General features: G+C 40.9%; 1 protein-coding gene across 2 annotated transcripts in view; it reads right to left on the reverse strand.

Moving 5' to 3' along the window:
• RPS6KA3 (ribosomal protein S6 kinase A3) overlaps positions 1–22562 on the reverse strand; it is a 199732-nt gene that overhangs the window by 77708 nt on the left and 99462 nt on the right. For both annotated transcript variants that reach the window (XM_073616491.1, XM_073616492.1), the window contains 2 exons: positions 10161–10277; positions 4219–4300 (listed from right to left, as the gene is read on the reverse strand). In XM_073616491.1, the coding sequence (XP_073472592.1) occupies positions 4219–4300; positions 10161–10277 (199 nt within the window). The remainder of the gene's footprint in view (positions 1–4218; positions 4301–10160; positions 10278–22562) is intronic.

The raw sequence follows: 22562 nt of genomic DNA on the forward strand, positions 1-22562 counted from the left end.
GGTAGCCATATCTAAAAAGTAAATCTCTTAATTGAGTTTTGTCATATGATCTACATTCATAATAAAATACAGTTAGGTCCATATATATTCGGACACAGGCACAATTTTTGCTTTTTCAGGTATTTGCCAAAACATATTCAAGCTATAGTTCTATAATGGATATGTGCAGAAAGTGTGCACACTCAGGTTTAATTTGAGGATAGGTACATCCAAATCGGAGGAAGGGTTTAGGCTCTTAAGAATAGCCATCCCCCTTTTTCAAGGGACCAAAAGTAATTGGACAATTATCAAATCAAAAGCGATTTCATGGCCAGGTGTGGGCTACTCCTTCGTTATTTCTTAAGGACCGCCCTATTTACATTTACTGTGGCAGGGCGGCCCTTAAGCGCAAAATTACAAACCTGTACATGATTCATGTTTAGCTCTGGGGCGCACGCCACCGGAGCCATGCTCCCGATGTGATTGAACACAGCGGGAGCCAATCAGTGGGTCCCATGGCCACCCTCGGCAATCGCTAGCTGGAGAGACAGAAGGACAGTCTGCCTATGTAACAAGGCAGATCGTCCTGTCAGACAGGAAGAGAGACATCCAATTCCTGCTAATCAGGAACATCCATCCCCCACACAGTAAGTAAACACACCCAGGGAACACAGTTAACCCTTTAATTGCCCCTGATGTTAACCCCTTCCCTGCCAGTGTCCTTTATACAGTGTTAGTGCATTTTTTTTTTTAGCACTGATCTCTGTAATTGTCAGTTAAAGCAATGCAGTGCTATATCGCAGAAAATGGCCTGGTCAGGAAGTGGGTAAAACCTTCCAGAGCAGAAGTGGTTAAGCAGGTAAACGGTCTGGAGTTGATTCTAAGTGTGGTATTTGCATTTGGAATCTATTGCTGTGAACCTACATCATGCGTTGAAAGGAGCTGTCCATGCAATTGAAACAGGCCATTGTAAGGTTTCAAAAACACAATAAATCCAATAAATTTATGTTCAGAAATAGCAGCAACATTAGGAGTGGCCAAATCAACAGTTTGGTACATTCTGAGGAAAGAACGCATTAGTGAGCTCAGCAACAAAAAAATGCCTACACGTCCACAGAAGACAACTGTGGTGGATGATCGCAGGATCCTCTCTATGGTAAAGAAACCCATTCACAACATCCAGACAAGTGAGGACACTCTCCAGGAAGTGGGCGTATCATTGTCAAAGTCTACAATCAAAAGAAGACTTCACAAGATCAAATACAGAGGGTTCACCACAAGGTGCAAATCATTCATAAGCCTTAAGAATAGAAAAGCCAGATTAGACTTTGCCAAAAAAACATCTAAATAAGCCAAGTATTCTTTGGACGGATGAAACTAAGATTAATCTGTACCAGAAAGGGGAGGAAAAAAAAAAAAAGTGTGGAGAAGGCTGGGAACAGCAGCTCATGATTGAAAGAACACAACTTGATCTGTAAAAGATGGTGGAGGCAGTGTGATAGCATGGGCATCCAAGACTTCCAGTGGCACTGGGTCATTGGTGTTTATTGATGATGTGGCAGAAGAGAGGAACAGCCGGATTAATTTTGCAGCGTTTAGAGATATACTGTCAGCCCAGATTCAGCCAAATGTAGCAAAGTTGATTGACAGTTCTTCACAGTACAGATGGACAATGATCCAAAACACACTGCAAAGGCAACCCAGGAGCTTTTGAAGGAAAAGAAGAAGTGGAATATTCTGCAATGGCCGAGTCAATCACCTGATCTCAACCCAATTGAGCATGCATTTCACTTGCTGAAGACAAAACTTAAGGCAGAAAGACTCACAAAGAATAACTGAAGACAGCTGCAGTTAGAGCCTGGCAAAGCATCAGAAAGGAGGAAACCCAGTCTTTGGTAAAGTCCGTGGGTTCCACACTTCAGGCAGTCATTGCCAGTAAAGGAGTCTCAACAAAATATTAAAAATTTTATTTATGATTATATTCATTTGTCTAATTACATTTGAGCCCCTGAAAATGGATGACTGTATAAAAATGGTTGCAGTTCCTAAAATTTGTACTTGATGTTTATGTTCAACCCCTTGAATTAAAGGTGAAAGTCTGCACTTCAAATTCATTTGGATTGTTTCATTTTAATTTTATTCTGGTGGCACAAAGAGCCAAAAGTATGGAAATGATGCCAGTGTCCAAATATTTATGGACCTAACTGTATATGACCAGAAAATCTTCAATAGAAGCTGAAGGGATAAAACTGGATACAGATGAATGCAACAGTTAAAGCAGAATTTCACCAAAAAGGTGACGTTCTGCTCTTCCTCCCACCGTCTCTCCCCCTGCCATATTTGGAATATTTTTTTTTGGGGGGGGGAGTGGGTATCTGGTTTTGACCCGTACGCACTACCACTTTTGGCGAGATCGCTTTGATGGATCCATGGGAAGTTCTCCTCTCCCTTTCCTGCCCACAAGCTTCTAGGACATGGTACAGATCCTAGGGCTGTGGGACCATTCACAAAGCACAACTTTTGTAGCTGCTGACTATTCATTTTTTGCAGAATTGACTGAAGCTCCTCTTTAAAGCGCTATTAAAACCAAAAAAAAAAATGAGGACTAAGGCTTTGGATGAAACATGTTAGCATTCTGCTGGGTTTGTTTAGATGTCCCAGATTGCTTAGCTTTTACCAAAGTATTGTGAAGGACGGTTATCAGACTCCAAATCTCTTTTCAAATCTGCATGAAACATTATATACAGTATTTATTACTTATTGCTTTATTATTAGTGGTATTGGTAATCCCACACAAACAATATTGACAGAATAGATATAAAATTATATAGGAATAGACAAAATTAAGATAAGCAATTTACCTTTAAGGCCTCATGCACACAGGATGCTAAAATAACATTATGAAAATGCCAGTATCTTTGCAGTGATTTTTTTTTTAAACTTTTTTCAGCTTTTTTCAACGTTTTTGCAATAGTGTTTTTTAGCGTTTATTAGCGTTTTTCTGCGTTAGCGGTTTTTTTTTTCTTCAAAATTTATTAATTTTTTTTCAATGGATCAAAAACGTTAAACGTTGGTGAGTGACGTTTTTGAGCGTTTATCAGCGTTAGAGCGTTTTTACAGCTGAAAAACAGGCCTTTTAAGCTGCAAAAAACGCTCAAAAAAGCAGCTGTAAAAACTTCCGTGTGCATGAGGCCTAAGTGTTAAAATCGCATCAAAACGCTGCGCTATCAAAGGTATAAGCAAAAAGCCTGGTAATAATAATGTATAAAACATATGATGAAAAATATATAAAAAGACACGTGCTTAATAGCCAAATAATAAAAGTGACAATGTGCATTTATTTAGTGATAAAAAAATATTAAAGCAAATAAGTCAGTGGAAATCTAAATAGATCCAAATACTGGAATTATAAAAAAGTGCTTAAGTGCACTGTGCAAAGTTCAAATTGATTTAATTTGCAGGTGCTCCACACCCCATGCGATTGAGTACGCTGTGAAAGTGATGCGATAATCAGATGCTGTGTTCTCACTCAGGTGCTCCCCCCCATGTAATGGAGGGCTCACCTTAAGGTGTGTGACCTTGCTGTTAAGCTTGGTCAATACACGCTTGAGAACCACTACAGGGTTCAACAGTGCGTCTATGATCCTGGATCAATCGCCAATGTGCCTCAGTAAATCAATGAAAAAAGGATCTCATAGTGTAGTATGCTTATGCAATTTATTGAACCAAAAAATAAACAGGTCCCACACAGGGTACTCACACTCGCTTCAGTGCGCCATCCTACATCAAGCAAACCGGCCGGTAACGGGATGGTATGCTGATCGTTCCTAACAGCTGAACTGCTAAGTGTACCGTCCTGTCCCCTTCCCCTACAGGAAGGCACGCTTAGCAGATCAGCCGTTAGGAACGATCAGCATACCATCCCGTTACCGGCCGGTTTCAACCATTCATTTGTTGCTTGATGTAGAATGGCGCACTGAAGCGCCCGGACATTGTGAGTACGTGTCATATATTTTTCATCATATATTTTATACATTATTATTACCACGGTGTAGAGGTTATATTTTTACCAGTTCAGAGGCTTTTTGCTTATACCTTTGATAGCGCAGCATTTTTAATGCGATTTTAGTACTTTTACATGGTTTATGAGACATGTTTACCGCTTGCAGCTGATTCAAAGAGGATTTATTGTTTTATTATTGTTAGTGGAGGCTCACAGGACGTTCAATATAATTTTACCTTTAAGTGTTGCTTTCTTTAATACTTTCATTGCATATAGCTGACCAGCATCGGTTCCTGAGATTTTTCGCACCAAAAAGACCTGTGAAGCAGATGATACTGTGGTTATTAAAAGTAAACAGAGCAGGGCAAAGATTTATACCCTGATATTACATTACAAGAGCTAGAGGCCCCCAGAGAGCAAAAACACAGAAGTGTGTGTATTTTATCTAATGAATTAGAACCTTCCCAGGAAAGCAATTTTATTCACATTCCCCCCAGCAGGCATGCAAACAGGGGCACACCTGGCTGGCTACACAACCCATTTTTAGTATAACCCCCTGCATAGGTCAGTGTATGGCCGATGGTGTCAAAAGTAGATATGATCTGCCTGTTCCCATAACTTGGAGATATACACATAGAATTCAATGTCAAAATAAAGGTTCTTATTGTTTAAAACTGCAGTTACTTTAAGGGGCTTATTTACACCAGCCCTGTTGGACTGCATAGGGCAATGTTGACTATTGCAGTCCCAACACAAGGCAGACTTATGATTTATTTCTTTGAACTGCATTGGTATGTGCTCTGGAAAAAGTAGGATTACATTTTTGCACACCATGTTTTGGCTCACTATAATGCATCATTACATGCTGCCCTGTGTAGATTTAATTAAGTGTCGAGCTTAAAGTGATATTAAAGTCTTGTTTAAAAAACAAACCGTATATACTTATCTGCTCTGTGCAGTGGTTTTGCACAGAGCAGCCCAGATCCTCCCTCTTCTCGGGTCCCACGCCGGCGCTTCTGGCCACTCACTCCTGCCGGGTACCCCCACCCAAGCAGGCGCTCTCTCGAGCCGCGGCTCTGTGTCCCCATTCACACACAAAACCAAGGCTCGGCCCTGCCCCTTTAGTCTCCTGAGTTCACTGACTGTGATTGACAGCAGTGATTTACAGCAGTGGGAGCCACTGCTGTCAAAAGCCATACAGGAGTGCAAGTTTAGAAAAAGCCAAGGCTCTCGCTGACATCATCGGATTGAAAGGAAGCTCAAGTATGGGGGGGGGGGGGGGGGGGGTCGGCTTCTGCACACAGGTTTTTTTAGAATGCATAAAGGTAAAAATACCTTGTGCCTTTGCAACCATTTTAAGACAGAAAAAAAAAAAAAGCAGTTTTTCCCTGAAATACCACATATAACATGAACAGACGTCAATATCATACAACTTAGACATTATACAGGTAAGACTCAATCTATTGCTGAAAAAAATCCGCATACAATTCTACAGGGTCCTTCATAAAGTGCTATGTTAGAGAATCTTTATGAACCATCTTTCCATCGTCTATGTCATTCACACTACAATAACCCATTGCGGTGTATTAAAGCAGAGTTCAACCCACTTTCGAGAGATCGCCAGTTCGGCCCTCCGCCTCCTTTCCCTGCCGCTGGGCCATTCAGAAAGCGCTCGCGAGCTTCACGCATGTGCAGTAGGGAACCTGCTGTGAAGCCGAAAGGCTTTACTGACGGTTTCCCATACCAGGAATGGAGGTGGCAGCACCCAAGAGCAAACATCGCTGGATTACAGGAAAGGTAAGTGTCCTAATATTAAAAGTCCGCATCTACTGTATTAGCTGCTGTCTTCATTTTTTTCCTTCGGAACTCCGCTTTAACACACGTTTCTTTGCACAATATTGCACACGGTGTTGGAGTGCCATTTGCAGTGTCTGGCATGCCAAGTCAATTGCGGTACTGTGTGCACAAATTACCCATACAGGCGCACACACACACACACAGGGTGTGTGTGTGTACTTTGTAGGTGGGTGGGTGTCTACTTTGTGGGTGTGTGTGTGAGGTACTTTGTGGGTGTGTGTGTGTACTTTGTGGGTGGGTGCGCGCTTTTGTGGGTACTTTGAGGGGGTGTGTACATGTGTATCTGTATGTATGTGTGTGCACATGCGTTTTTACATCTGTGTGTGTCTGTGCGCACGTGTGTTACTTTTAAGCCTGACCCCCCCTATTCCTGCACCATCATTACTGCTTTTGTAGGGCTCATTTGTGGTAGCAGCAAGGACCGCCGCTCCTCTGAAAAGCAATCCATGCTCAGATTGCTTTTCGGAGGAATTAGACAGATGGTAAAGAGGCAATATGTTGCCTCCTCACCACCTGTTTTAAGCCTGTAAATGCATCACCACCACACTGCAACCATGCAATGAACACAGTTGCAGGGTAGTTGCAGTGCAGCCCCATTTACTCTGGGAATACCCCCAGCTGCTGCTTCTGCAGCTAAAGGGGGAGAAGTTGGGGGTGGTAAAAACAGCTTAACCATGTGGTTTTACCGCCCCTCCAACATGTGAAGCCCTTGGTTTACATCTGTGTGGATCCATGCAGGGCAGCCCATTCTTTTAAATGGGCTTCCCTACTCGCAAAAATGCAGGAAAAGCAGTCCCCGATCCTTTTTAAAAAATTGCGCCGCACCAAAAGCACTGCATGTTTGCCAATGTGTGGGGGTACTATTAAGAATTAATGGCACCCCTAAAGAGCAGAGCATTTGTCTGCGTCAGGAACGAGCGCGATTTTGCATGTGTTCCGCGACACACAGTAACGTGAACCAAACCTTGAACAGGGGGTGCCTCAAGATTGAAAATACTTTTCAAGGGCGCCCCGACTGGGAAAGGGTTGAGAAACACTGATCTAGCAATCTTGAGTAAATCTTGCCATCCCAGTGTCAGAAGTTTGTGAGCAAACATGAGGCATGCTGCAGGGCACTAAAACAGCATAACCTCCTTCTGTAGTATAAGGCCTCATGCACACTGTACTTTTGCCAGCTCTCCTGCACGCCTTTCCTCCTGGCAGCAGCGTTTTGGCAGGAAAAAGGCTCGACACTTGCAACGTGTTTAGGTGCATGAAGCGCTTGGGCATGAATTCATTAACCACTTGCTTACTGGGCACTTAAACCCCCCTCCTATCCAGACCAATTTTCAGCTTTCAGCGCTGACGCAATTTGAATGACAATTGCGCGGTCATACAACACTGTACCCATATGAAATTTTTAATCATTTTTTTCCCCACAAATAGAGCTTTCTTTTGGTGGTATTTGATCACCTCTGCAGTTTTAACTTTTTGTTAAAAAAAATGTAAAAAACTGAATTAAAAAAAAAAAAATAAATACATTTTTTAAAATTTTGTTATAAAAAATTTAAAACAGGTAATTTTTCTCCTTCATTGATGTACGCTTTTGAGGCGGCAGTGATGGGCACTGATCAGTTACACTGATTGGCACTACTGGTGGGCATTGATAGCTGGCACTTGTGGGCATTGATAGGTGGCACTGTGGGCACTGATAGGTGGCACTGATGAGGCAGATGTGCTTCTTCCACTTCGGGACCGATGTCCCTCACATTTAAGCCGGTGATCAGCTTTTTTTTCTACTCACGCTGTCAGCGTGAGTAGAAAAAAAAAAAAAAAAAAAAACATGATTACCGATCTTTGTTTACATCATGTGATCAGCTCTCATTGGCTGACAGCTGATCACATGGTAAGGGGCCAGGACCGGCCCCTTCCTTAGATCGGTGATCACCTGAGTCTCAGTGACTCGGTGATCACAGCGCGCTCAGCGTATGACGGCCTCCCAGGAATTCAGGTCCGCGCTGTGGCCGTCATTTGGCCATAGCGCGGATGCCAAGTGGTTAAATTGGCTAGAATAATATTTTTTCTGCCAGAACGCCGCTGCTCCTGGACACAATGGCTACGGTTTTGTTTTCTGCCACTAAACACCTATGTGTGCGTGGACACATAGGCAAACATGCAGGGGGCATCTAGAGGCAGGCAGAAATATAAAAGAGAAAAAAAAAAAACCAAACAGTCATGTTCAATATGTTCAGTGTGCATAAGGCCCAAGACCTGACACTTCCTTTGAAGAAACTACATATCCTACAATCCCTGGGTCTTTCAGTTTAATGGTCTGCAGGTGAGAGTTAGTAACTAGATCTGGCACAGGTAGAGCTCACTGTTTTATCACATTAGCATTTCCACATTTGTAACGCTACACAGAGGAAACGGCAAGGCAAGCTCTCAACGTTATTTGACCCAGAAGACGTTGCTTGACCCTTTACCGAATAGTGACAAGCTGGATGAATGAATACATGGACATAGGGGAAATGATCAGTCATGGCACTACAAGCTTGGCTAAAAATATACTTACAGATCGCTGGTAAATACATAGCAATGTCAGTGATGATTTCATTAGTTACCAAATGCATTTTTGTTTTACACCACAACAAAATATTCATATGCTTTTTCCTTAAAGCTAAACTGTAGGCAAATTTAAAATACCAATAAATGCAGTTATGCATTTACACTACCGGCCACTGTATTAGGTACACCTTGCTAGTACCGGGTTGGACCCACTTTTGCTTTCAGAACTGCCTTATTCTTTGTGGCACAGATTCAACAAGGTGCTGGAAACATTCCTCAGATTTAGCATCACGCAGTTGCTACAGATTTGTCGGCTGCACATCCATGATGCGAATCTCCCATTGCACCACATCCCAAAGGTGCTCTATTGGATTGTGATCTGGTGACTGTGGAGGCCATTGGAGTACAGTGACCTCATTGTCATGTTCAAGAAACCAGTTTGAGCCAATTTGAGCTTTGTGACATGGTGCATTATCCTGCTGGAAGAAGCCATCAGAAGATGGGAACACTGTAGTCATAAAGAGATGGATATGATCAGCAACAATACTCAGGTTGGCCGTGGTGTTTAAACAATGCTCAATTGGTACTAAGGGGCCCAAAGTGTGCCAAGAAAATATCCCCCACCACCAGCCTGAACCGTGGATACAAGGCAGGATGGACCCATGCTTTCATGTTAATTACACCAAATGACTACCATCTGAATGTCGCAGCTGAAAATCGTGCGACTCATCAAACCAGGCAATGTTTTTCCAATCTTCTATTGTCCAATTTGGGTAAGCATGTGCGAATTGTAGCCTCAGTGTCCTGTTCTAAGTTGACAGGAGTGACACCTGGTGTGGTCTTCTGCTGCTGTAGCCCATCTGCATCAAGGTTTGTTGTGTTGTGCTTTAAGATGGTATTCTGCATACCTTGGTTGTAACGAATGGTTATTTTAGTTACTTTTACCTTTTTATTATCTCGAACCAGTCTGCCCATTCTATTCTGACATCAAGTAATTTTCGTCCACACAACTGCAGCTCACTGGATATTCTCTCTTTATCGGACCATTCTCTGTAAACTCTAGAGATGGTTGTGCGAGAAAATCCCAGTAGATCAGCCGTTTTTGAAATACTCAGACCAGTCTGTCTGGCACCAACAACCATGCCATGTTCAAAGTAACTTAAATCCCATTTCTTCCCCATTCTGATGCTCGAGTTGAACATCAGCAAGTCGTCTTAACCACATCTAGATGCATAAACACACTGAGTTGCTGCCATGCAATTGGCTGATTAGCAATTTGTGTTACCAAGCAATTGAACAGGTGTACCTAATAAAGTGGCCGGTGAATGTAAGGGAATTTTTAAATGAAAACCATGTATCTGAATTTATCCTTACATTATAGCCCCTTGTAATTCTAAACATAGCTGCACTCTAACTGGAAAATGGAAAGCCAGCACTAGGAGACAGTCAGGCTCTTTAGAACCACACATGCCGAGACAGCAGGAAGCTCAATCAGCTGGTAAAAATGGGATTTATTGCAAACGTCAATAATAAATCACAAAGCTGGTAAACTTTCCCAGAAAAGGTGGAAACCTTAGCTGGCAGTAATCATGCTGACAGAATAAGAGTGACAGAAAAAGGATGACCTCATCAGCGCATTGCATTTCCCATCACTGTCCAATCAGCAAACTGGGGCTTGTCCAGTGAACTGCTACTAAATTCATAATAATATATATGGGAAAGAAAAGCAGTTCAGATGCAAAGAAATGCCTATATACACATGCCATGAAACACTCACCTTTCCAAATGAGCCCTGTCCAAGTACCTTGAGCAGCTCAAACTGTGAAGGGTCAGCCTTCTCATGTCCCTCTTTTACATGGTGCGTGATTGCAATCTCGTTTATATTGGCTTCATCCTACAAAAGGAAAAAAAAAAAAAATAGGTTTAACATTTTTGCAATAAATATATGTAACACGTTTAACAAAAAAAAAAAATAAAATAAAAAAATAGAATATATATATATATATATATATATATATATATATATATATATATATATATATATATATATATATATATATATTCATTCCTTAGAAACACTTTTTTGAAGTGAGAGTCTTGGGTGCTGATATATTTTTTCAATCAGATTTATTTTTTCAATCAGATTTTTTAAAGAGGAGCTCCAATCTCCCCCCAAAAAATTAAAAGTCAGCAGCTACAAATACTGTAGCTGCTGACTTAACCGCTTCAGCCCCGGAAGGTTTTACCTCCTTCCTGACCAGAGAACTTTTTACAATTTGGCACTGCGTCACTTTAACTGACAATTGCACGGTCGTTCGACGCTGTACCCAAACGAAATTTGCGTCCTCTTTTTCCCATAAATAGAGCTTTCTTTTGGTGGTAATCACCTCTGCGGCATTTATTTTTTGCACTATAAAACAAAGAAAGAGTGACAATTTTGAGAAAATATATATTTTTTTTACTTTTTGCTATAATAAATATCCCCAAAAGTTTAAAAAAAAAAAAAATTATCAGTTTAGGCCAATATATATTCTTCTACATTTTAATTTTTTTTTACCAAATCGCAATAAGCATATATTGATTGGTTTGTGCAAAAGTAATAGCATCTGCAAACTATGGGAAAGATTTATTGCACTATTTTTTTTTTTTTACTAGTAATGGCGGTGATCTGCGATTTTTAGCGGTACTGCGACGGCCAGATTAGAGACTTAACACTTTTTGGGACCATTGGCATTTATACAGCAATCAGTGCTATAAAAATGCACTGATTACGGTGTAAATGTCACTGGCAGGGAAGGGGTTAACACTAGGGGGCGATCAAGGGGTTAAATGTATGTTCCCTCAGCATGTTCTAACTGTGTGGGGATGTGAGTGACTAGGAGAACTTCATAGGAAGAAACAATATGGCTCCTCTCCTCTGAGAGCACAGGGATTTGTGTTTACACACACAAATCCCCGTGCTGGCGCTCGTGCATGCCATTGCACGTGGCAAGTGGTCAATATAAGGACACTTACCTAGTGATGTCCTCACCCAAGTAGATTCTTCAATCATCTTGACTAAGGGACTAAAGTCAATCATCTTGACTAAGGGTCAGATACAATCAAATTTATATGTGGCATTGCATAGGAAGCAAGTGTGTTTCTCACATGCTAATACCTATTAAGCTTTTGTAACCATTAGTCCATAGTTGGAGGGGATGTACAGAACCATTTGTTGGCTATCATTCTTGTGCAACAAACAGCTATCTGGAGACCACCAGGGATTCATATGCCTCTGAAGAAGAATCAAAACTACCTAAAATGAATGTAGTGAGATCAATATTTAAAGGTACCCAACATGTTAGAGGGTTGTGGTAAGTCTTGGCCAGCATTAAGTTTGGAGCATTGCCATGGGAGATTCAGAGCTTCAGGTTTCCGTGGAGTCTGCAACAATTGCAGCAACAGGAGTCAAAGCGTAAATCAATATTCTATAAAAAGTCTGGTGTTTGGAATACTCTGTTTACAACAAAAAGCTGCATTAGTCTATGTGAGGGAAATAGTGAAATGGAGACGGCTTGCAAAGATCTTTCTGCCTTGCTAACTTAGAGGAAATTTTGAAAAGCTCTGTGTTCCTATGCATATACGAGGAGGAGTGATGTACAACAATACACTAGAGCTGCACGATTAATCGCTAAAGAATCGAGATCGCGATTCTACTCCTCTCCCGATCTTAAAAAAGCATTTCCTCCATTTAGTGCAGAGAGTTCTCTGCTCATACCAAAAAAACAAAAACCTGTCAAAAAAAAAAAAAAAAAAAAAAAAAAAAAACAAAAACTAAAAAAAGAAACCAGGCAGCCTGCCAAGTTTCTCACAACATTGCTTAGGCAGAGATAAAGAGAAACATTGTAACACTTAGTCCTTTTAGATCAAAGGAATGAACTTTGACACTTGTTGCTTACAAGTTAACCACTTCCAGCCCAGGCCTATTCTGGCACTTCGCTCCTACATGTAAAAATCATAATTTTTTTTTCTAGAAAAATACTCAGAACCTCCAAACATCATGTTTTTCTTTAGCAGAGACCCTAGGGAATAAAATGGCGTTTTTTGCAACTTTTTATGTCACATGGTCTTTGCGCAGAGATTTTTCAAATGGGTTTTTAAAAAAATAGTTTAATGAAAAAAAAAAAAACAGTAAAGTTAGCCCAATTTTTTTGTAGAATGTGAAAGATGATGTTAGGCTGAGTAAATCAATACCTAACGTCATGCTTTAAAATTGCACATGTTCATGGAATGGGGCCAAACTTTGGTACTTAAAAATCTCCATAGGTGGCACTTTAACCTCTTTTTTTTTACAGGTTACACGTTTAGAGTTAGAGGAGGTCTTGGGCTAGAATGAACAATCTCAGAATTTCCTGCCAAGTCCCTGGCATTGTTTACTTCCGCCGGCCTGGATGTGACGTCATAACGATAAAAAAAACGATATCTGGATGATAACTGCAGCTGCAGGGATCATTCAGATATCCCCACTCAAAGTAATGGACATCATATGATGTACCTTGAGCGGGAAGTGGTTAAAACCAGTATTTTTTGCTAGAAAATTACTTAGAACCCAGAAACATTTTTTTTTAGCAGAGACCCAATAGAATAAAAAGGCAGTTGTTGCAATATTTTATGTCACACAGTATTTGCGCAGCTGTCTTTCAAACGCAATTTTTTTTTTGGGTGAAAAAAAAAAAAAAACACTTTAATGAATTAAAAATAAACTAGACAATAAAGTTGGAAAACTAAATGAACAAATTGATGGACTTTAGGTTTATAAAATTCAAATATCTTTATTACATATTAAAAAAAAAAAAAAAAAAAAAAAGTTGTTTACAATGCCAAAACATTTTCCATTCACAGTATCGCAATAATTGCCTATTGGCACATAACACACCAATTTTCTCTATAAACCATAAAGTTGCCCAATTTTTTGTATAATGTGAAAGACGTTACGCCACAAGAATTGTGATCTTTATTCTAAGCTAAAAAAATTGCGTAGCCAGAATCGTGCAGCTCTACAATACGCCCATCTTAAAAAAAAAAAATTAAAAAATACCTCACCATATCCCCCCCCCCTTTTAAAAAAAAAAAAAAAAAAAAAAAAAAAAGACTGTACAGTGCATGCATGCATGAGATGAACACGTCGTACACTTCATCTCGTGCATGCGCAGTTTGAAAATACTGCAAGATCTCACAGCTTAGGTATGGGATCTCCCTGAAGGCACTAGTGATGTTACCTTCCAAGGGGTATCTGTACAACCAGGGCTATGCCATTAGTGCCTTAAGGGGAGCCAGAAGTGGATGCAAAAGGCACTTAAAGTAAAAATGTTTGGAGAAAGGTCCATTCTAACATCATTGACTTGTTTTTAAGCCCACGTTCACACTGAGGGCCAGTTTGAAATTGAGCGAGTTCAGCTAAAATTAACACGATTTTAAACCAGCAATTCAGTCCTACTTCGGGGACGATTTTATAGGCATTTGTGCAGGTTAATGCACAGATGTATATTCAAATCGCCACCGAAGTCGGCAAAAGTACTGTAGGAACTACTTTTGGGAATCAGGGCGGTGCCACAAAGTCGGCGTCTCACCAATTCGGACGGTGCCATTGCCGGCAATAGGATCCGATTTGACATGTCGGCACTACATGAACGTGGGCTAAAGGTGAATGCTCCAAGGCTGTCATCTGACATCACTCTGGAACTAGTATGCAGGCAATGAAATCTGAAAAGACTAATCTCTCTTGAATGCTAGTGTTAGGTCAGTGAATCCTTAGATAGTAAAATCAGGATTATAATGAAAGTGGCAAGTAAATAGATACCAAAAATGTTGTGCTTTAATATTGCCTCGTAAAAGGCATAGGCAGCTATACTTAAAAAAGATCTGGGGTCTATTAGACCCCATACCTTTCTTCTGCCTTCCAAAGTAGCCAATCAAACCAAAATTGGATGGATCAGCGACTTTTCTAACCAGTAATGAATGGTAAACAAAACAGCCAGAACCGGAAATCTTACGGTTTCATGCACCATGCAGTTGACTTGGGAATGGAAGTTTCTCCTTCGTCTCTATGGTCAGCCGGCGAGACCACCCAGTGGGACAGGAGAGCCCAAAAACGTTGAGCAATGGAGTGGGTCACCCCTCCACCGCTTGTTAAAGTGTACAGGAGGCTGTTAAGCTGATTGAATCACTTTAAGAAAAATAAAAAGCATCGCAGGCTGTAAAGAATGATAGCAGGATCATGGCTGCATCTTTAGCCATGATACTGATTTTACCACCATTCCCCCAAGGACATATATATGTACATTGGTCGGGAAGTGTTTAGTGTTAAAGTGGAACTTTAGTTAGAAAATGTAATCCTGCTAGATCACTTAAGGCTGGCCCCTTTTGCAGGTATAGCGATGTAAAACATTAAAAAAAAAAACACTGTACCAGTCCAGACCTTCATGCGTTCTGTGCATAGCATAATTCATATCGACTATGTGTTTTTTGTTTTATGTTAAGAAATTTCTGTATTCTGAAACAAAACTGATGTGCCTTATTTGTAGTCAATGTACCTGTTGAGTTTTACCTTTTTTCTGCTGAAAATTTTCAATAAAACCATGGGAAAAGAAAAAGTGACCATACTGTTTAAAATCCAGTGATACACTGTCACACCCTGGTCTGCACATTCTCAGTTGATCGCCAATTTTAGGCATTTGTAGAGGCCAATCTGCTGACAACCTGACAAGTGGAATCAAACCCTCCTATCCTTTATAGTCAAGGAAGCTGCTTCAGTTTGATCTGCAAATGCCAACATTTGAGGGTTTAGTTGAGGACACAAGCAAATGTGACAGTTACATTCCTGGAATGCCGGAATTGCTAACACTTTTTGAAACTGATAAATCGATGGGTTTAGTTCCACTTTATGATTTACTGCTGTTCAGGGGCTCTGGGCTTCAGCAAAATGGCAGCCACCAGCAAGAAGAAACAGGAGCAATGCTTAAGGTAATTTAAAGCACACAATAATTTTAGTAGCATAATTATTAATGTGGAAAGTATGTTCCTTACTAAAGAACATTTTATTAAGTTATGGGTAAAGTTCTGCTTTAAACAAATTCAGCTTTTATTTCTATCCTTGCAAGTTCCTTTATCAAATGTTTTCTCTATTGCAGGTTGAAGCATGTTCAAATTAATGCACATTGCACCACTTGTCATTTATTTCTGTGCCTTGTGTGAGCAGGCCACTTTGACCATGGGGTGCACCTATGACAATATTCTCACTTAAAAAAAAAAACTAATTCAATCACATTTATGCATTTTCCATACTGGAAAGGGCATTCAGCAAGAAAATGAACCACAATCCAATGAAAACAGCTCTCAGTCTAACCCTGAACTACAAATTGGCACTGTTCTCTGTTTGCCGTGTGAATCACGAGGTGAATCACGCACAAAAAAAGTGGATGCAATACTTTAGCTTTTTATTATTTTCATCTCCTGTATAATGCACTGAATTCAGCAACAATTTTGCAATTCCTTGGCTAAGGTCACTTGTGTCAAGCTACATATCCAATCTTCGGAAAAGAACAGCTTTCAATGGATAGCGTTTTCATTTATGTAGAAACCCCGCAGAGCACAGCTTTGACCCCTCACTGGTGCTGGATAACATTTGAGTTATATGAAGAACACATTCATTTCTGAAAGTTACATGCATGAAGGTCTTTTTAACTGGCAGATTTAAAATGGACATACTGCCATTTACAACTGGACTTAAGAATTGGCAGCACTGGCCTATGACGACAGTCTTGCTTACATGGCTGCCAGCTGTGTTATCTCCAGTAAACCAACATATTTCATTTGTTTAGAAGGAAAGCCTTTCACATTCAGAATTAAGCGGAAGCAGAATTAGTCACTATCTGCCCATTTCATTTACAATATCACTGATTAGTCAGAACAAGCAGACTGCCAAGTGTTACTTTGCCCACCTTTCTCTTTATTCCTGTGCTGCTTGTACCATGCTGAGTCTTTTCATTTAGTCACATCTACCCTTGTGATATGCTATGACTGGCCTCAAATTCCTTGCATAAATTTAAAGTGGCATTAAAGCCAAAAGTAAACATTTATTAAATTGCAGTTTACTAATTCTAAGATTTGGAGGCTGCATTTGTTTCTTTCCTTTATTTTCACCTGGGGATTCACCGGGATCTGGGCAGCAAGTCTATTTTCCAACAGGACAAGCTCTCCTGCAAACATAGCAGTGTTACAACACTGACAGAGGTGATTACAATGATCAGCTTTTATTTATGAAAAACCTATATCAAAACCAAAAGGAAAAAAAAAAACCCGGCTTACAACTGCTGCTGTACCTGCAGTGTAAGACAGAGTTTGGCTTCAGTTTGTTAGTGTATCTAAATCTGCTAATGTACTATCCCCTCCCCCCCAAACTGACAAGGCTGGTGCCCCTGTGCTCCTTCATCCAGAGTGGGGGCAGTCCAATACAGGAGGTGCATTACTGGCCAGATTACCAAACAGAGGGAGGAAACCAGCCTTAAAAAATAAACACTAATGCAGCCACCACATCTAAGGATTGGTAAGCTGAAATAGAGTACCTTTCTTATTTCATATGAAGTCAACTGATCACCATCGGCTTCTTTCTAATCAACAGGGAGAGGGGTGGCCCTCCTATTCTATTGAAGTGGTTGTAAATGTAGAAGTATTTTTTTTTTTTTTTGTTACCTTAAGCGTTTGTTAACCCAAAAAAATAAATTATGCTGATCGTGTCCCTTTAATGTGAAAGCTGCAGCTGGGTGCTTTTGCTTTTTGCATTACTTCTCTGTATTTCTTATAATACCAGTTTGATCATGCCAGCTCCTGGCTTTCCCCCTGAGAACAGACCACGATGATCATGGCTGCCGAGCCAAGATACTGTGGTCTAAACGCGTGTCTGTGTCATCCGCAGGTCTTTTCTCTCCTCTTTGCCTGGTTTCAGCTCCCCCCTCCCTCTTCCTGTCAACACCGTAGTCCTGAGTCATAAAACGCGCTCCTTCACTCCCAGCCCCGCCTTGTCCCACCCCTCTCCTCTCCTCTTGTAAAGACTTAGGCAGGCCATACATGGGTCGAATTTTGAAAGAATTTTTCTTCGAAAATCTTGTCTAAGAATTATTGCTCGCATTTTGCACCATTAGTGGGCTGCAGCAACAGCCAATTTTCGTGAGGCAATCAAATTTCAGTAATCGGACATGTTGGAAATTTTTTGAAAAACTAACGATTTTCTAATCAATGATTGGAGAATCATGCAAGAAATGTAATCGAAGAAGAAATGCGCATGAAAAGAAAATTCCCGGAAAGAAAAGAAGATTCCCAGCCACAAAAATTATTTTCTGTAGCAACATGAGGTGAAATTGAAGGCTTGGTTGGCCGAATTTCAAAATCAATGGTGGCATCATCGGACCACAAAACGCACAAATTTTCTGATTTTCAAAAGAAAATTCTTTCGAAATTCGACCATGTATGGCCAGCCTTAGTTGATTGCAATGTTTATCTGAAGCTACTGCTCCCCCTTAATGGTAGCAACACTACTGTCAAGGGAGAGAGCAGCTTGCAGATTCATTTTGGATGGTTTTTCAATAGCTAAATCATTTTGTAGAATTAAAATAATTATTTATACATACAGCTTTTCATAGATATTATATTATAAAGTGACTGTTTGCAGATTACTGGATTCTGGGCTTTATTACTTGTCATATACAATGACATCCTGGAATTATATCATTTAAAGCAGTGTTTCTCAACTCCAGTCCTCAAGGCGCCCCAACAGGTCATGTTTTCAGGATTTCCCTCAGATGAAAAGGCTGTGGTAATTACTAAGGCAGTGAAACTGATAAAATCACCTGTGCAAAATAATGGAAATCCTGAAAACATGACCTGTTGGGGCGCCTTGAGGACCGGAGTTGAGAAACACTGATTTAAAGCAATCATGTTGAATAGATCATTTAATACATCATGCAAATATAACCACAGTGGGTTTATATTTGTATGATGCAGACACCAACCGTATGTGATTCGCACAGGAATCATGCCACATTCCTGTGCACATAACATACAATGTCTGTGCGGTGCCATTTCAGGCAGTTTGTATGGCTGCAATACACACCCAAATGGTCCTGGACCCTTCATTTCCTCCACACCCATGTGATGCGATTGTGTCAGAGTGCTTTTTTCGATCTGTTTGGGCCCTGGTTCACACCGAAGCAATGCTGGAAATGCAGCACATCCTGTGCGTTTTCACATCCAGTCTCCTGCAGGTGTCAATGTCATCTTAACCACACCCAAACAGATTGCTAAATGAAGTGCAATTGCCATAATCACATAGCATAGGTTTTCACACAGGTTCACTTTCAACTGCAAAAATAATCAGGTAATGCACCATTTTTTGGCAAATGTAATGTGATATGAGCCATACAAAATGTATGTTTCAAATCGCACTGCACATACATATGTAATGCACACATGAATGTAGTGAGATTCATTTTTAAATCACATGTGGTGTCTATCTCACAAGTGTGAACTATTACACAGAAACCCACAGAGCATTCATATGAGAATCATGTGCGGACATGGTGTGAAAGATTATATATCTGCATGAAGCATGCATTTATGTTTAATATTTTTTCAATATTGTTATTTCATACGCACACAAGGTTCCACATAGGGCAACCTATTGAGTGTAATGGGCTAAACTGCACACAAGAAATGTACCACACAAACTTGAACCTTTTAAAGGCTTTGAGCCTAGGTTCACACTGCTGCGGGATTGAAATCATGCAAGTTCACTTGAACTCGCATGATTTCATATCCACGTCAGTCCAACTTGGGGGGCGATTTCAGAGACATCTGTGCTGGTTCATGCACAGATAATTATTTAAATTGCACCCAAAGTCACCAAAAGTAGTACAGAAACTACGTTTGGGAATTGGTGCGCCGCACGTATTCAGGCGGTGCCATTTCTGACCATAGCCACTGATTTGGCACGCAATTGACATGTCAAATCGCATCCATGTGAACCTAGGCTTACAGTCATTTATAGCAAAATGTGCATCTGTTTAAGGTGCATGTTGTGTAACCTCAAACATGTTGCATTTTTTATGTAATTGACACGCAACAGAATTGAGTGGCAGACATCATTATGCAAAGTTTATTGTCCAAAGAAGCTCCTTTTTTTGAGGTGAAGCTTTGCATGTGATTTGACACAACTGCCACGTTACAATTATGAATACCCCGCAACGCGTTTAAGGTGCCAAAATATAAATCTTTCCTAATCATGCATTTTGATCTTTGACACCAATGCAGTGATATTTATTTTGATTCACAAGCAAAAGTAATGCAATAGTGGCCACAATTTAAAATGTTGTATTGTGAATGCTACAAGCACAGCACAATGCACATTTTCATCAACTTTTCTAAATGCTTCAAAAGCACTGGGCTACTGGGAAAGTGTGAAATTTCACGGTAGGTTAGCAAGACCACCTGCCCTGGGTCCACTTTGAAAACAGCGGCGCCCTTAAAAAATTTGGATGCGGGCCCCGACTGACATGTCAAATGCGCATGGGCCGCCACTGCTCCACAAAAGCCCATACATGTTCAGACATTTTAGGGCAGGCACGCACAAGCTCAGTGATGAAATGGTGTCTGGCGGTGCAATTTTGAAATGTAAGACAGCAGTGGCACTCACCTCTGTGAGGTCTCCAGAGTGGCACGTGTGATTCTTCATGTCCGCGGACCCCTTCAAAGCCCCTGACCACCTCCTGTTATTGCTTTGCAGCCTCAGACATCTCCTCCTGTACCACGTCCGCACATGCGGCATACAGCTCCTCCTGTACCATGTCCGCACATTCGGCATACAGCTCCTCCTGTACCACGTCCGCACATGTGGCATACAGCTCCTCCTGTACCACGTCCGCACATGCGGCATACAGCTCCTCCTGTACCACGTCCGCACATGCGGCATACAGCTCCTCCTGTACCCTGTCCGCACATGCGGCATACTGCTCCTTTCTGTCTTACATGCACACATGTGAGTAGGTACATGTATGTATGTAAATGTGTATGCATGCATGTGCATATATGTACGTGCAATATTATTTATAAATTGTTACTAAAATTATAATATATATATTATGATAATTTGAAATAACTTAGTATATAGTATAAATAAAAATATAATTTATTGATGGTTATATTGACATAATTATTCATTTACCTTGAAATATATAATAATTCTATTAAATATTTAAAAAAATATATATGACATGCATACATCATGTAACAGTAAGTTGCCATCATGCATCTTGCAATATAAGCATTGAGCAAGCTCGACCAATTAATTATACTACGTGGAATTATAATTCCTCTGCTTGCTCAATGATAATGATCCCAAGTCTGCAAAAGTGAAACTGTCAATCAAGAGTAACCCCGCCCATAAAGTTTGTTTTTGAGGAATCAAATTTATGTTTTTACAACATAGATATGCTTTGTGTAGGGTCTTCAAACTTTCTGGTGCATTTGCACATCATTTTTGTTTTTTCATGTCTTTTTCTTATCACAGTCATGTGACAGGGTGAAAGCTCACAGCTTCCTCTTCTGATGAATCCTGCATACCTCAGAAAGAATCTGGGTCCCTCCTACTTGGTTCTCGCTGCTCTGGACAGCAAGGAAGAAGGGATATGCGACTGAGTTTATAACACCTAATTATAAGGTATTTGAACCAGGAAAAAAAAATGACATGCTGCAATGCTTAGGGAAACATGTAATGTGCGTCAGAGCAATATATGGCAATTGGGTTAATAACCACTTTAATGCATTCTATGTGCTCTCTTGTAACTGCCTACAATGCCAACCCCATCTGCAACTCTGCAGGAGTGTAAAGTGTTCTGTGCTCAGCAAAATTGGGTGCGGAGTGCTGTAAGCCGATAGGTCTGCTCATATTACTTTCTGTAACTTCGGCAACAGGAAGCAGATAACTCCCCTGTCATCACTGCATGCAGTTGCACAGTGTTTGGGTGTACCCATGTGTAAAAAAATAAAATTTAAAAAATACATGTAGGGAGTTCGGTAAATGCCTCCCCCATAGAATTTAGCTCAGTAAAGTTTATTGGAGGTGTAAATTTGCCAGTAGACCAGGTTCTGAAAAAAAGCTTTTAGTAATGACTGGACTAGAAAAGTTTTGACAGTCTTAGGACCTTTAAGGGTCTGGTCCCTTTGCACTTAGGAACGGTCATACTGCGGTCCACTATGGCAGCTATTAAAAAAAACAAGAAGCATCTTGGAATATGAATATGGCTAGAAGTGATCGTCACTCCTGGGCAGCAAGGACAAAAACAGAGGAAACCCGAAAACTTTGGGGGTAGAGCAGTGGGTGGAAACTCACGCTGAAAGACAGGAAGAGGCAGCGTAAATGTATGTGCGACACGGCACTTGTCACACATAAACTGGCCGCATGAAGAAGTCAGGGGCCGGGTAGGGAGCCCGGGGACACCACATCACTGGAACTGAGGCAAGTATAGTTTCCACTTCAATTCCCCAGTGCATTAACCATTTTATCATATCAGGGTAAGACAGGATAAATAGCAATGGTGTACCCATGCTCATGTGGGCTTTGCCCCAGACTTATTGCATGCGCAATAGGACTGCCCTACTATGCAGCCCTTTCTGCCCACTTCCTCAATTCATAGCCTGTACTATGCATTTCATTCATAGAAGGCCAATTGTGAATGGAGCGTGGGCGGATGACTGAAAAGGTCCACCCCCTCCATTAACTACACTGTAGACTGGAAACTAAAGAGGCAATATTACAAGGGAACGAATTTCAAATTTGGATCAAGTTTAACATCACAGTCTATAATCTATAGCACTTAATGGGAAGCGAGACACACACAAGATGTCACAGAGCTCTAGTTTGAGTGAGGTGTACATTTAGGAAGATATGGAATCTGGAGGACTCCTAGTTTCAGCACTAGGGGTGCAAAGGATCGTCATCGATCCGTGATCCGATCCGCGGAGGTTGATCCGATCCGTGGAGGTTTATCCGTACGGGACACCTCTGTGGCCTCGGCCATAGGAAAGGCCGCGGCTTTGGCCTAGCTCTGGAGCGGCGGCCATCTTGGTACACCCAGCGGCCGTTTAGCAC

The sequence above is a fragment of the Aquarana catesbeiana genome, linkage group LG02, assembly GCF_042186555.1.
Source record: "Aquarana catesbeiana isolate 2022-GZ linkage group LG02, ASM4218655v1, whole genome shotgun sequence".
NCBI classification, from domain to species: domain Eukaryota; kingdom Metazoa; phylum Chordata; class Amphibia; order Anura; family Ranidae; genus Aquarana; species Aquarana catesbeiana.